Source organism: Monodon monoceros, unplaced genomic scaffold (genome assembly GCF_005190385.1).
Source record: "Monodon monoceros isolate NGI ecotype Baffin Bay Population unplaced genomic scaffold, NGI_Narwhal_1 Super_Scaffold_14, whole genome shotgun sequence".
Classification (NCBI taxonomy): domain Eukaryota; kingdom Metazoa; phylum Chordata; class Mammalia; order Artiodactyla; family Monodontidae; genus Monodon; species Monodon monoceros.
The window spans coordinates 64,327,895-64,344,933 of NW_021703770.1; the positions used below are offsets into that span (position 1 = coordinate 64,327,895).

Here is a 17,039-nt window from a genome sequence, read left to right on the forward strand (position 1 = left end):
CTGGAATTATACCTAATTATTATAATGCATGAAAATATAGTTCATTTTCATAAAGGAATTCTTAGTATAATAAAGTTTATTTGAAAACTTCCTTCACTGGGATATCATATAGGGACAGTGATTTCTCCCCTTAGTGCAGATTTCAATGCAAATGAAATGGACCCAATTAGAAAAGAGTAAGCAGCATTTCTTTAGACATATTACATAATTGGGTCATGTGATGCTTACTGAATACTTAAAACATATATGTTCTAACAAAGAGAAAACTTGTTCCATTCTTTTAAAAAAACTGTTAGAGATAATGAGGAAATGAAGGGAAATATAGAAAATGGCACTAAATTACATTTGTATAGCTTAGTAATCAACACAACTGATACATTAAAACTTTTAAGTTTTAATGTCCAATTTGATAGAGCAGACTGTTTAAGTTAGTGGTCAGAGCATAGCTCCAGATATCAGACTTACAGATGAGTCCTGGCAGCTGCTTACTATGTGACCTCTGTGCTTCAGTTTCCTCTCTGGGAGGATGATAATGACATCTACTGGGGTTTTTGTGAGGATAAAACCAGTTAACACATATCAGATGGTTAGAACAGTGCCTGACATATAGTAAACACTAAAATGTTTGCTATTATTGTTATTTATACATCAAAATAACTCAGTAGAGCTCAGTTGCCATTTAAGTAGGACAAATCTTACATAGGGCGTACGTTATTTAAATAGTTTATGTTAAAACTTGCTTTATTTGTGGTATATAATTAATGAGCTAAAAACGGATTGGTTATGTGTCCAAGTGTTTATGCAAGAGATTTATGATCACATGCAACATTGAAAATCTGGAGAACTGACAGTCTCTGCTCTGTGACTAACTTATTCTGTGACCTAAGGCAAGTCACGAGCCTTTCAAGACCTCCATTTCTACTATAAACTTGTTTTACAGTTGTTACCCTTTTGTTCTGCTGACCACGTCATTGTGGTCTCACTTGTTGAAGGCATAGTGCTGATGGGAAAAATGACATTGGTATGAGCCCCAAGATAACTAAACATAATTAGCTTTGCTTTGTGATTTGGCTACACTTGTCCCAAACTTGGACTTGAGGTCTTGTACATGCATGTCACTGGTCACGTACTACATAGTTTGGAGCTCTCAAAAACTTCAGTGACTAAGACAAACATCCTACTTATGACAGTTCAGTATGGATTTTATTTTTATTGACTGGCTTTTTCAGACCACAGTAACTGCAATTCTGACTGCATAGTTGATTGTTTCTAATCATTAAAAATGTATATAGAAAAATTGAAGTAAGTCTTTAATTGATTTTCTAAACTGTATATGGTATACTCAGGTGAAAAACTTACGTGCTTTTCAAATTTGTACTCTTTCTTCTTTGGAACTAAACCTGCCTTTGGTTCATTTATCATACCACATAATTCTTTATCTAAAAACTGATAGTGTGAGAATCTGGGGGGATTATTCCTGTTTGTCAGTTATATGTATAGAAAGAAACATGTACATATTGGTGGGAATGTAAATTGATACGGCCACTATGGAGAACAGTATGGAGGTTCCTTAAAAAACTAAAAATAGAACTACCATACGACCCAGAAATCCCACTACTGGGCATATACCCTAAGAAAACCATAATTCAAAAAGATACATGCACCCCAATGTTCATTGCAGCATTATTTACAATAGCCAGGACATGGAAGCAACCTAAGTGCCCATTGACAGATGAATGGATAAAGAAGATGTGGTACATATATACAATGGAATATTACTCAGCCATAAAAAGGAACGAAATTGGGTCGTTTGTAGAGACATGGATGGACCTAGAGACTCATGCAGAGTGAAATAAGAAAGAGAAAAACAAATACTGTATATTAACACAGGTATGTGGAATCTAGAAAAATGGTACAGATGAGCTGGTTTGCAAGGCAGAAATAGAGACACAGATGCAGAGAACAAATGTATGGACACCCAGGGGGGAAAGTGGGGGGTGGGGTGGTGGTGGTGGTGGGATGAATTGGGAGATTGGGATTGACATGTATACACTAATATGTATAAAATGGATAACATTTTTAAAAAAGCAAAAAAAAAAAAGAAACGTGCAGTATGAGATATACCTCATACTTATTTGGCTTATGGGACCAACATATTATACTTGAATCCTTCATTCATTTAAAACTTTTTATTAAGCACTGATCAAATGCCAAGCTTCTGTTCTAGGAACTGGGGAAACTGTTCTAAATGAGACAACTTCCACGTGGCTCTTAGAGTTTACATCGCAATAATGGAGACAAGCAGTGAACACGAGCATAATAACTATCATTTAGTGACCCTTTCCATATATCCAGGCAATAGGCAAAACACAACATGAAACAATTAGTTTAATCCTCAAAACAACTCTTTGTGGTTGAGTACCATAATTTTATTCATCTTTCAGGAAACAGGCTCAGGTAGGTAAGGTAGTTTACCCAAGGTCCTGAAGTTAATGGCAGAGCTGGGATTTAAACCTAGATGTTTATGACTCCATACACTGTGCTCTTAACCTCAGTGCTACATTCGTAATTTAGCAAAGAAGTAAAATTTGGTGGTCACATACATCTTTTTTTTTTAAATTGAAGCATAGCTGATTTACAATGTTGTGTTAGGTGTACAGCACAGTGATTCATATATATACATATATGTATATATATATATACATATATATATATATGAGAAAGACATTTCTTACCTGCCTTTGTTATGCTTATATTTTTAGTGAAGGAGAGAGACATTTAAATAAGCAAGTGCAAATCTAGGGGGAATACTGAGTGGTGTGGGATGACACTACAGGAGGAACTACCCTGACCTGCTAGTGGTTAGAGAAAGCGTCCCAAGAGGTGATGTGTTAGCTGAGACCTAAAGAATTAATAGGATGTTTAAAAATCAAATTCCAGACTTCCTTGGTGGCGCAGTGGTTGAGAGTCCGCCTGCCGATGCAGGGTACACGGGTTCGTGCCCCGGTCCGGGAAGATCCCACATGCCGCGGAGCGGCTGGGCCCGTGAGCCATGGATGCTGGGCCTGTGCATCCGGAGCCTGTGCTCCGCAACGGGAGAGGCCACAGCAGTGAGAGGCCCCCGTACCATTAAAAAAAAAAAAAAAAATCAAATTGCAAGATACAGCACTTCCAAAAATGTTTTATTTACTTAAGTCAGTCCATCAAGCAAAATTAAGTTGGATGCTTATGTTTGCCATACTTTAGACCCCATCCAGTTGAATGGATAAGGATGAAAAAGTTTGAGAAAGCTTGTGCAAATAGGGTTGATAAGGAAAGGGAAACAAATTATAACAGAGATTGAGATTCTAAATTCAGTGTACGAAACCACTTCAGAAACATGAGCTTATAGGTGTCTCTGCTACTGAATATGATCAGTGTAAATTAGATGCATAATAAAAATGTAAACAAAATAGTAAAGCAAGAATCAAATTAGAAGCTGGAAGCCCTCAATTTTTCTGACTTAACATTACCAGGATTATAGAAAGATGGTTCCATTTCTTCTTCTAGCTTCTCATGGCCCTGTCCCAGTATCTGTCACCTTCTTGGTTTCCATTAAGCAGTATTACTCTCTAAGTGGCTAGTAACCAATGTATATCTTAAGTTGTGCTTACAATATTGCTTTTCAAGTTAAATTATCATTTTATCTTTCTTATAGCAAGTGATTTGGCTTTTTCTTTTGTATAGTAAACTTAACAATGTTATTAAATTTATTTTTGGTACAGTCATTAGAAAACTTAAACCAAAATCTGAAAAAGAAGTAATCTGTAAACGTTTTCCTTGAAATTGGACTTAATTGTTTTCCTTTTAAAAAGTTATTCTCAAGGCAATGCATGTACATGGTTAAAAAAAAAAAATTAAAAACTACAGAAAAACACCCAGCTCCCCCATCTCAGTTGCTAAATCAACCATTTCTCTTTTGGTGGCTACCTCTATAACTTAAGTAAGATGTTTACAGGTCTCATCTCTTTTTTAAAAATTTTTTTTAAATAAATGTATTTTTTAAATTTTTGGCTGCGTTGGGTCTTCGTTGCTGCACGCGGGCTTTCTCTAGTTGCCGTGAGCGGGGGCTACTCTTCGTCGCAGGTCGCGGTGCGCAGGCTTCTCAATTGCGGTGGCTTTTCTTGTTGCGGAGCATGGGCTCTAGGCACGCGGGCTTCAGTAGTTGTGGCACGCAGGCTTAGTAGTTGTGGTGCACGGGATTAGTTGCTCCACGGCATGTGGGATCTTTCTGGACCGGGCCTCGAACCCGTGTCCCCTGCATTGGCAGGCGGATTCTTAACCACTGAGCCACTAGGGAAGCCCCTCATCTCTTGATTTATCAACTTTAGACAGTATTTGATTCCTCCATTATGAAGGCTGAGTCCCATTGCTCTTTTTAGGTTTTCTTTATAACTTTATATAATGTATTGAATAAAGTCTCTGTTTATTGAGCCATCAACTTTAGACATTACCTCTTAACTCTCCATTATATAAAATGAGGAAATTAACATTTCTATACTTTATCATGTGCCTTATCTTTCCATTCTACTTCCTTTTATTAGCTATACTATTACTTCTATGTTATCAAGGTTTATATATTCAAAATATGTTCTGTAGCCATAATTGCTTTAAAGTATAGTTTGACTAAGCTAATAAACAGCTGAGGTGATCTCAAATGTCAAAATGAGAAGGACTTTTTTTTTTTCTGAGATGCCGACTAGAAGTTGGAGCTTTCCCAAGGCAGATATTGTAATTTAAACAGATTTATGTTTTAAAAGATCCCACAGGTGGCCAAGTGGAGGATATACTGGATTGGGACGAGAGATCAATTAAAGACTTGCTGTAACCAGATAAGAGATGAAAGATGGGAGCTTGAACTGATCCACTGGCAGTGGGGATGGAGCGAAGAGGATAATGGAGAGTAAAAGAGTCAATCCAGACTCTCAGGTTGTGATGTGAGGCTAGATGGTGGTGCTACTAAATTGGAATTGGATGCAGGGGTAATTACACATTGGTGGGTAGGAAGTGAATCCCATTTTTGGACGTGTTGAATTTTGGGTGTTTAGTGCTTCCAGATGGAGAGAGATGGAGTTCAGGAGAGGGGCGGGGATAGGAAGTAAAGATCTGTGAATCATAGGATATGACTGAAATCACAGGAGTGGATGAAGTGTAAAGTGAGAAGAGCGCTAAAGATGCAATTTGGGGGAATGCCAACTTTTAAGGAGCAGGCAGAACAGAGACTAGTGAAGGAGTCTGAGGGATGGAAATCATGGAGGTGATGTCACAGAAAACAAGGGATGGAAGTTTCAAACAAAAGGCAGTAATGATGTCAAATGCTGTAGAAAGTTCAGGCAAAATTGATTTCCTTCTTCAAGTGTCCATTGGTTTTATAGCCACAATTTCAATGGCATGATGGTGGTAAAGGTTAGACTGTGAAAGGACTGAAGACTAATTGGATAGTGAAGTCAAGACAACTTTTAAGAAGTTTGAGCCAAAAAAAAAAGTTTGACTGAAAGGGAAGAACAGAATACTGCAGATACAGGGTTAAGGGAAGGATGGGTGGATTTTAGATAATTTTAGATAATATTTAGATCAATATTTTCAACCTTACTGGAGCCAATATCCCCTTTTTATAACAATATATTCTAGTCCCTATACTCTACTAAAATAAAATACATAGATGACATAATTTTTTAAAAAAAATTTAATGCTCTACCTATAATATGAGAAACAGAAGAGATTTATAATAAAACCCCTCTCAAGCACAACTAATCCAACTGATACATACGTAGACTCACCATGAACTCAATAGCTACAAATACAGATATCAGTGGGCTGTATTAGCAACTTAAAATCTTGAGTGTCTTAATACCTTCAGTGGTGTGATTTTCTAAAATAGGTAAACAACTCTTGCTGAAGTCTGAATAAAATAAAATACAATCTTCCCCCGGTTTATATAGTACTTGTGTTTCTGGAAATATTCAGTGTATTTCAAAACAGTGAAAAATCCCCCAATACTTGTGTACTTCTGTTTATAAGTAAAAAGGAGTTGGTTCTAGGCTAAAATAATTATCACCAGGCTTTTCACTTACTGTCTGGTTGAACTTTGAATGGAACTCAACATAATTCTTCCTTGTGTAGGAGTCTCAGACACTGCAAGAGTCTTATGTTCCTAGGCCTGGCACTCTAAATGGCAGTAAGGACCTTCAATAACCAGAAATTCCCCTAAAATTTCCCAAATTCACTGTTCCCTTTGGGACTGCCTGGATGTGCTAGACCAGAGGAGAAGAGGAGGCTGAAATAAAGCCAAGATAGATTATTGTCCCTGATACAGTGGGAGGTGATAAAATTGAGAGTAGAGGTAGAAAATTTAGGATTTAAGAGGACAAGCACACACATTCATATCTTGGCAGATGTCATGTTTCCCACAGATCAGTGATAGCTCTGCCTTAAGGATTTTGTGATATGCCGGTAAATTCTCTCTCTTTTTCAGTGCCCTGAGTACCCTCTCCCTTAACTTGGAGTTCCTATCCTTTGTTTAAAGCCTTCAGCTAGTAGGCTCATTTGCTGTAAGTAAGGGCTAAATTTTGAACACTATGAAAGATTTCTTTTTTGAAGAGAAAGCACTATTTTTACTATGATAGGCCAAAAGTGTTGAAAATTTCAGAGAAGATATATTAGTTTCCTATTCCTATTATTGTATTACTGCTGCTGTAACAAATTACCACAAATTTAGTGGCTTAAAACAACACAAAGGGGACTTCCCTGGTGGCGCAGTGGTTAAGAATCCACGTGCCAATGTGGGGAACACGGGTTCGATCCCTGGTCCGGGAAGATCCCACGTCGTGGAGCAACTAAGCCCGTGCGCCACAACTACTGAGGCTGTGCTCTAGAGCCCGCGAGCCGTAACTGCTGAAGCCCGCGCGCCTAGAGCCTGTGCTCCGCAACAAGAGAAGCCACCGCGATGAGAAGCCCGCGCACCACAAGGACGAGTAGCCCCCGCTCACCGCAACTAGAGAAAGCCCGCGCGCAGCAACGAAGACCCAATGCAGCCAAAAATAAATACAATTTTAAAAAATACAAAGTTATTATTCTAAGGTTCTGGATGTCAGAAGTGCAAACGGGATGTCCTTGAACTAAGGTCAAGGTGTCAGCAGGGCTGTGTTCTTTTCTGGAGGCTCTAGGGGAGAATCGGTTTCCTTGACTTTCTAGTTCCTAAAGGATGCCTGCATTCCTTGGCCCATGACCCCTTCCTTCATTTTCAAAGCGAACATCATAGCATCTTCAATCTCCTCAGACTCTTCTGCTTCCATCTTCCACTCTTAAGGACCCTTGTGATTACATCGGGTCCACCTAGATATTCCAAACTCCCCTTGTCAAGATCCTTATTTAATCACATCTACAAAGTCCCTTTTGCCATTAAGGTAATATATTCACAGGTTCTGGGGATTAGGACGTGGACATATTTGGGGGGCCATTATTCTATCTACCAGAAAAGGGTAGAGCAAGGAATATTGGGTTGAAACTGGGACACTTTAAAACATTTTTTTTCTCTTACAGTATTTTTTTTTTCTTGCAGTTCAACCACCCTTACTTTTGCCTTTAAAAGCCAACCTAAGAATTCTATAGCTGCTTATGTTAGTACGGTTTCTATTTATAATTCCCATCAAATTTAAAATAGCGCCCTAAATGTACAGATTAGCAAAATATATTGGTGGTGGGGAGACAGATGTTGGACCATACATTTATGTATTCAAAGTAGCATTCTAAACCTGATTTTGGTTTTCGTATCAAATACATAATATATGGTTTCATTATTCTGCCAAGGCATATTTATTTAGCATTATCAATATTGGGACAAGTTTTACATACCATACTTGTGCTATTTCCTTGTGCCCAATTTTCCTCATTTATAAAGTGGAGGAAAGTAACGGTACCTATCTCATAGGGTTGTTACAATTATAGAAGTTGTGGCTATTACCAAAGACTAATGCATGCAAAGCACCTAGAAGGGCCTAGTAGTGTAACAGCCATTTAATGGCATTGTCTTAATATTACACTATATTTATTGGCTATATAATTGTTTTTTCCTGTTGATGAACCATTTAAACTAGCCTCAAAATGTGAATGCTTCCAAACTGGGGTTCTAATGGAATACACTACTATAAGCACTCAAGCACATCTTTTTTGCTTGTATTGAATTATATTTTAAATTTTTGTCAACGGCTGTGCACACATTTACGGCTTTTGCTTGGTATTGCTTTCCAAAAGGATTATACCAGTTTCAATACTAACATCAAGGAATTATTCAAACTTTGTTGGCAGGATTTAGAAAAATTTTGCTACCTTAGTAGTCATAAAATCGTGTTTCAAATCTGGTTTAATTTGTACTTGTTGCATCCCTGTAAGCATAAATATTTACTTAATGCACTTATTTATATTTTTTCATTCATTCTACAGTTATATTTATTGAGCATCTGGGTGTGTCACTATTCTAGGGACTGAGGATCTAACAATAAATAGAACAGACAAAAATCTACTTATGGGAATGGTTGATACAGCTCTATGAAAACTATAGTCTATTAGGTGCTATATTAAACCAGCATAAGCTTTTCAAACTAAGTTAGCAAACCTCTGGAGTATTTGGCCTTTGCAGGAGGATAAGAGGCTGGTGCAGCCATGTGAAGGATGAGCATGGTGAACCTTCTGCTCATTTATTTAATAATAATGAGGCGATTTATTTAAAGATTTGCAGTAAGAAAATAAATAATTTAAAAACTCATTTTTAAATATAAAAAATGAGTTTTCAAAGAAATTTCCAGCACTTGCCCCCAACCCCTGTATCCCCTTGGTTTTCCCCCCTATACCTCTGTGGAAAGACTTGAGAAGCATTAACAGACTATTCAAAACTAACTCTTGGGGGCTGAGGAGTAAATGCATGACAAAGTTCCTTGTGTTTTCAGCTTCTGGTGATTACAAATAAAGCCACTGTAAACATCTTTTTTAAAGTGGCTGTTTCAGCTGCATTCCTACCGGCAGTGTATGAAAAGTTATACTTGCTCAGCATCTTCGTCTTCGCCAACACTTTTTACAGTCCCCCTCCCCCCATTCTAATAGCTGTGTAGTAGTACCTCATTGTGGTTTTACTTTGCATTTCTCTAATGATTAATGATGTGGAGCATCTTTTCATGCTACTTATCTTTTTCGGTGAAGTGTCTGCTCTAATCTTTTGCCCTTTTTATTGCTTCTTTTTTTTTTCTCATTATTGAGTTTTGAGATTTCTTTATATACTCTGAATTAAAATTCTTTATTAAATATATTTTGATTAAAAAAACGCAAGTCACAGGTTATATTTGAGTATGTGTATTCAAATGACTGTGAACCACTTTAATTCCACACTTTGTGTTTTTTTGTAACTAATTTAAATGAATTTGCGATGTTATCTTTCTGAGGAATTATGTTTTTCTCTATCTCTAAAATGAGAGGGACTTAGTTTGCTGTCAAAATCTAAAACAACTCTCTTCAAGCTCTAAAAACGTATTCTGTATACCTTTTAGACTAGAGCCTAAAATATAGTAGAAACTCTGCTTCCTGTTAGGATGTAAATAAGCGGAGTGATGTGTGACCCAAGAGTAAAGAAAACACTGTTTTCAAACGACATTACTTTCTAAATTAGTTTTTTTTTTTTAAGTTAACTAGCAACACAGCAAGGAATGATTTGAAAGAAAAGCTGTTTTACCTTCCCAGAACCCATACCTTGAGAAAAAGGAACTATAAAAAGGCAGGTGTTTTAAGTTTTAAAAGTAGTGCATGCAAGCTCCTCTTAATTCACATTTGCACCTGCATCTCTTATTTGCAAAAATTGATGCGTAAACTTTCAAAATAGCAAAATGTAAGTTTGTTACAATATTAACCTGTGGTTTCGTGCTCCATGCAGTAGAGCATGTTACCTTGCAAATTTGTGTCCTTTACCATTTCTAATCCTTACTGTAGTTAATCTATTCTAACGCTACTTGAACTGAGCAGTTTGTAGTTATTAGACTTGAAACCTCTAGAGTAGTTTTAACTGCCAGAAGCTCCTCCAGTGCAGTTGCCCCGTCCTCCTGTCTCTCCTGAGAAGGAAGGTCACCTTCTACTGTTGACGACCGTACTCATTTATCTGGGCGAAATTCCCAGTCCGCTCCGGTCTTCCTGCATTCTTCTCCTGGATCAGGGCTCCTTCACCGCGCACAGCAGCTACTTCCCGTAGAGCCGGGGAGGAGATTACGCACTTTGGAGACCAGCCGCCGACCCGGATTATTTCCCTTTTCAGTTCCAAGCACGTGTCCAGCTAAAAACTTTTTCTCCTGTCACACTCCTGCTCATTCTTGATATTCGGTTTCCTGCTACGGTCTTCGCTAGTTCAGCAGCTACAATGTTTGGCAAAAATAGCTCGCAGTTTTGCTTAAACAATAACGGCCGCGCAAATTTTATGGTTAGATTTGTCTCAAGTCCGAAGACCGAGCCTCCTAACTAGTGAGGAGGGATGCACCCGAGGACTGAAGAGCTGAGGCCGAGAGAAGGCTGCGGGGACATGCCCTGGCGGGACAGCTCAACCCTCAGGGACACCGTCCGCTCACCCCGGGAAGTTTGGGCTCCCGCCGCCGCTTCCGGACACGCCTCTCCGCGAGCCTGGAACTCGCTTTCCCAGCAGGCCCCGCGCTGCCCTCGGCGTCCCGCCCCCTCGGGTGCGGCGCTCTGCGCGCTCCGGGTCCTGTCACTGCTGGACCTGCGAGCCTGGCCTGCGGCCCCACCCCCTGGCTCCCAGCTCCTTCCCCGACTCCCGCGGGTTCCAGTCCCGACTTCCAGCTCCCCAGCCCCCGCCCGCAGTCGCGCGCGCTCTCCCCGCCCCGCCCTCGTCCCCCCGCGTGCGGCCGCCACAGCCAATAAGATTCGGGGCCGCGTGCGCAGATTCAAACGGCGGCTCTTGAGGGAGGCTGGGCGCGAGATTCGGCGGTGCGGACAAAACCCTGCAGGAGGCTGTGATCCCTGCCGGGCTGTTCGCTGCGGGGAGAGGGCGGGGGTCGGCGCCTGCGGCGGAGCCGCGCTGGGACAGCGGCGAGGAGGCTGAGAGGTGGCGGGAGGGGCCGGCGGAGGGCGGGAGCGCGCCTGCTGACATGTTGGGGGCATCCGTGACCGGGCCGGGCCGGGGCTAGGAGCGGCGCTACGGACCAGGGGCGGGTCGCGGTCCGCGCCTCAGTCTTTCTGTCCTGCCCTGCCGGGGACGTGCGTTCCGCACTCGGTCGCCGCGGAGAGGGACCTCGGAGAGGGAAGCGGAGGGAGGGTCGGGGAGAAGGAGCGTTAGCCTGAGGCTGGAGGAGGCTGAACTGCGTCCCCGCCCAGCCCGCGCCTATGCGGTACTTGAAGGATGGCGAAGAGGTCGCGCAGGTGGGTGACATCCCTTTCGCCCGGGCCCGTCGGCACAGTGTCGGCTCAGATTCCCTTTCCTTTCCCGCTGCTTCCGCACCAGGCCCTCCCCAGCCGGGGCAGAGGTTTTCTTCCCGCTGCTCCACAGCCGCTTCGGCCCGCTGGCCTCAGCGCAGCCGTGACGTGTGGAGTTGGGGACCAGTGTGTTTCAGACTCAGAAAGTGACTAACAGATGCCCAGGTTGCTCTTTTGAGTCGACTTTCCCCACAGCGCACATCCAGACCCCCAAACGCTCACAGCCACTTCTTGGTGGGAGTTGACAGGTAAGTCTGTGCGCTTTCAGGGAATACGCTCCGCAGATGAAAGGGGAAGTGTCCTGCCTGGACGACCTGAAAATGGTGTTCAGAGGGCCCCTTTTTCTCAGAATGACTGGGCCAGTTAAAAATAGGAACTTTGTGATAAACCTGGGTGGGGACCCCTCTGCCGTCTTTGCTCCCTTGAAAGGTGTGGAAGTCCTCTGAGGAATAGCTGAGGAGAGAGGACCTTTTTTGATGTTTACTGTAATTACCATACCCATGTTCTCAGCTTTATGTATGTATTTTTAATATCTTCTACTGGGAAGATGCCACACTGTTACCACCAGTAGCTTGATCTTAAAATAAAACAATGTGTTTGAGTCACTTAATATTTTGTGTGTCTGTTGGGCTCTGACTGTGCCTAAGTGTTGCAAAGAGGTAGGGCATGTTTTTTTGGAAAACTTGCTAGGATGAATTTACGCTTCTCATTTTTATTTATGTCATTATAGTAGCTACTCCTAAATTGTATGTAGGAATTACTTAGATGACAAAAAACTACAGTACCTTTTAGTTGTCAGTATTATTAAATAAACGTGAAAAGATGTTTGACAGGATTTCCAAATGGCTTTATGTATCTAGATCCACAGCCTCAAAGTCTCAACTGGAGGTGTATTTCCCAAGTTGAAATTTAGTACTAGCTTCATTCACTGCAGATTACTGTTAAAAATTGGCAATAAGTACACATAGTGTTTGTTGCTCTTCATTTATTAAGTATCTGCTGCATGTAAAGCATCTTTTGCAGAAATCAGCATAGAATGTAGTTAAGTCTTTGTTAGATTATTACTTTGTAGCAACTACAGAATAGATCAAACTCTTGAGGTGGAACAAATGTACACACACACACACACACACACACACACACACACACTTCTCTAGAAGAGGCTTTTCAACCTAGGCACTTGATATTTTGGATCAGATAATTCTTTGTATTGGGAAGGCGGGGTGGGAGGGGTACTGTCCTGTGCTTTGTAGAATGTCTAGCAGCATCCCTGGCCTCTACCTGGTGGATGCCAGTAACACCCCACTTCCCCCAGGTGTGACGACCAAAAATGTCTCCAGACATTACCAAATGTCTGTTGGGGGCCAGAATCACCCAGGTGAGAATTATTACTCTAGAACATCAAGGACCTGACTGACTTCTCAGTCTTCAGAAAAGATAGATATTAAAATCTCCTGTAACTATAATTACTGAGGTATTGATTTAGGCCTTTTCTTTTGAATTTTTAAATATACCTTCATTAAGCAAGGTGACAAGTGAATATTGTCAAGTCAATAACAGGAGTTAGTTTATATTCAATGTGTGGCATTATCTACTTATCAGTATTGATGTTAATCTTATTTGAAACAGTTTCTTGGCTAATTCTGTCATTAGCAGTTAGTTATGGTTAGACATGGATGCTTGAATGTCAGAACCCTGCCTTCTCCAGGTAGTTTTTCTGTCCATAATTTGCATATGCTTCATAATAATAGGCTAAGAAAGAAGTGATTTAATGATTAATTTGCCTGTATAAGTTGTTTTATTGACAACACTGTGAGCTTTGAGATCTAAACATTAATTGCACTGTTGACTTTTATTCCTGTCAGCTATATAAATTAATTGAAATGTATTACAGAATGATTGAAAGAGTCATAAGTCTGGAGTAGTTAAATGTGGTGGGGTGAAGCTACACTCCCTATGGGAGTATACAGGTAGAAGATGTGATGGGGAATTATCATCTGTGAATGGTGTATTTCTTAGGGTCTTCATACTTGAATGTGTTTTGTGCTCTAAATTATATTTCTTGTATAGGTAAATATGACTTATTTATCTTAGAAAATAATAGGATGTGAAATGTTTTGAAGGATAAATAATCTATTGGGCAAAGTCCAGTCTCATGCCTTTAACTAAATATCTTAATAATAAATATGAACCTAATTTATAGTTGAATGAAAAAGGACAGAATTCAGTCACTTTAAAATCTCCACTATACAACCATTTAAGTATTTGATTGAAAACTATACTCGCTGTATAAAAGTTTTGCATAAAACTACAGGCATAAATCCTGTAATAACCTCTCCTGTATGATCTGAAAAAAAAAAAGGAGTAAAAAATGTTACCTCAGGTTTAAACAACTAAAGGATGTTAGCTCTTTTGATCTTTAAGATAGCTATAGTATCTCTGATCTGGATTTACATAAAGGAAAAGGTTTATTTGGTGTTGTGACTTTAAATAGTTTTTAGATCCCACTGGGGGTTTTAATGACATAATTTACAGGCAATACTAAAATTGGTATATCTGTTATTAACATGTATTTGATTTTTAACCATATTTATGTATTAAGTAATTAATTTTAGGTTTTAAAAGCCAGTTCTACTCTTAAAAATAAGCTTTAAAAAGTGTCATTTAGACGCTAGAAGGCCTGTTTAAGTAGGAACAGATTCAGGTATTTACAGTTGAGATGACTGGTGACTATACTAAACTGGAAAGACAAAAGCCAGCTCTTTAGGTATGTGGTATGTGTGTTGTAGGAAGCAATTTTATTGTGTTGTTTCTAGTGAGATGGGTGTTGTGGGTGAAGAATACTGAAATAGGAGAACTGATTTTTAAATCAACTTTGTAATTAGCAATATTGTTTGGGGAAAGCAAGTAAACTCTATAGCCCTGTTTTTTGTCTGTTAATATAAGGGGTTTGGATTTTGTGGTCTATAAGGTACCATCTAGCTTTAATATAGTTCCTATTTTGAACTCTTTTTGTAATCATCTTTCCTCATTTAAAAATATACACACACTGATGGAATAAAATAGAAATGTTCTCGCATTGTTTTTGTTTATGGATAGCTAGGTAGAAATCCCTTCAGTATTTATTTCATTATTGCTATTAACGGTCAAATAAAGTCGAATTTGTCTTACTATAATGATGCTAGTTTGCAGATTTGGAAATAAAATATTCATGTATGCAGTACATCGTATTAACCACTGGGTGGCCTGATTTCACTTTATTAAATCAAACTGGTAAATTTTCATCCCTTGAATTCGACTGAACTTAAAAAAAATTCAGTTATTCTGTCAAGACAGTATAATAAAGATGTATTTTTTGATTATGATAAAAATATTCAGACTTGATGCAGTTTGATTTAAAATATTATCAAGTTGAAGTGATTTTACTGGAGCAAATTTTATAGAACTACTGATATTTCTCTAATTCAAATCAGTTTCTATTCAAATAAAAATAAATTTTAAAAAAATTTCAAATTCTTCCTTTGACACACCATGTTTTACTCTTTTTTAGGTGGAATAATTGATGTCCTTTAAAGTTGAACTTCTCTCGAATGTTTTATCTTAATATTCCCAAGTGTGAATAGTTTGTGTATTATTTCACAGGGAAAGTTATGACTATCACATCCTATTAGCTTACACCCCAGTGTAGAATTACTCTTAACCATTTTCCTGGCCTAATGAGTCATAGTATTTTTGTGTGTGTGCATATGCTCTTCATTTTGCAGTTTCATAATCACCCTAATCACTTTGTTCATTCATAATCTACAAAAGTTTTTGAATATGGTACTTAGGTTATGCATTAGACAGTTACAGAATAAATATTTTATTTGACTTAAAAAATAAAACTGGCAGAATGATTCTGGAAACCAAGTCCTGAATGGAGATTCAAAGACCAAATTCCTCTTCGGTTTTTGCTTTGTGACTGGAGAAATAATTTCACCTATTTTTACTGTCTTCTAGATTAGTCACCCTAGGCTAAAAATGGTTTATCTATTTACAGATAGATAGTAGGAAGTTGATTTTATTTAACTATTAGATATTACCAGCATTGATAGCTACAATACAGAAATACTAAAAAATGAAGTAGAAAGCAGAAAAATAAAGCAAATAAAACAACAAATAAAGAAAATGAAATAATGATTTGTTTTGATGGTGTCTAACCATTTTTAAGCAATGGGACTTTTTCATTGTTAAATGGTGAAAGTAGAATATTGATGAAGTTATTTGTGGGGTTTTATCTCTTCCCGTTTTTATTCGCAAATTGTAGGCATTCTCACTCTCAACCACTGTGCCACCAGGGAAGCCCCTCAGGCAGCTTTATGTTTTAGCTACTGATGAGTTTCTAGGATCTTCTTCTGTGACGCTTACTTGAAAGTTTTATCATCCTTTCAACAATTACTTAAATAATATAGAAATAACTTAATGCTAAAACTAAGAGGTAGATAGATTCTAGGGAAGTCCCAGTGGTAGAGAGATGGATTCTAAGAATTCTACTTTAATCCTCCCTCACACTCAACCACTCAAAAAACCCAGCTTCCTGAACATGATGGCCATACTGATGCAAGACAGAGAATGAAACCTCTTGTAGAAATAGAAATTTCTCACAAATCAAGTATGTGGTTAAAAAATAAGGCAGGTTTTTAAAGTTAAAATGAACACGTTTTCAGGAATATTACTCCTTGGAAACTAGTCTTTTGACCAAAATAACATTTTTGGATTCATATCTTTAACTTAACATATTTTGATAAGAATACTGATAAGGTGAATTTTGTACAGATTAGATGTGATGTAAATATTTTTGTGAATACTCAAAATTTATATGGGTGAGTCCCCAAATTAGAAATTGTTTTCAAGTAACCTAATTTTTAAAGCAACCTCAAACATGCTGTTACGGAAGGTGTTGGGGTCTGAGGGGAGGGAAGAAGAGATGGGAACCTGTAAAAAGCATTACTGAGGGCTGTTTGGGATGACAGGAAGTGATAATGTTGCAGGGGACAGTTCTAGGAAAGGTTAGGCAATATTAGTAGACACCCCAAAGAACCCCTTCTGTACTGAATTTTTTTTTATGTTTGTTTCAGCAGGTTATGCTTAAAATTCTACCACTTGGAGGTGCATTTGGATTTTGAAAGTTCTTTTTAATAAATGGGAATGCTTTTTATCTCCTCTTAGAGGTATTTGCATTTGTTAAAAAAAGTTTTCTTTCTCATGTCAACTTGAGATCAGCTGTATTAAGGGAGGTAAAAGTTTTGATTGGGTTGGGAAGGAGTGAGGTAATTTTGGAATACAGAATACTTGGAGGAGGTGAAAGAGTAAGCAAGAACATTCAGTAATTTTACAAATGTTTGAATGGCAGGTACTGTGCTTGATGAAGAGAGGTGAACGTATTAGACACGGTCTTTGTACTCCTGAGTTTACAATTTGGTTGGGAAGGTCGACAAGTGTGATAGCACTGAGAAGGATGGGTGAGTTCCATGAGTGCGTACAGTGGACAGCAAGCT

General features: G+C 38.9%; 1 protein-coding gene across 2 annotated transcripts in view; it reads left to right on the forward strand.

Annotated features, from left to right (window-relative positions):
- Positions 1-11,020: 11,020 nt before the first annotated feature.
- MYBL1 (MYB proto-oncogene like 1) overlaps positions 11,021-17,039 on the forward strand; it is a 34,027-nt gene continuing 28,008 nt past the window's right edge. For both annotated transcript variants that reach the window (XM_029222425.1, XM_029222426.1), the window contains exon 1: positions 11,021-11,448. In XM_029222425.1, coding sequence (XP_029078258.1) covers positions 11,429-11,448 — 20 coding nt within the window. In that variant the 5' untranslated portion in view covers positions 11,021-11,428. The remainder of the gene's footprint in view (positions 11,449-17,039) is intronic.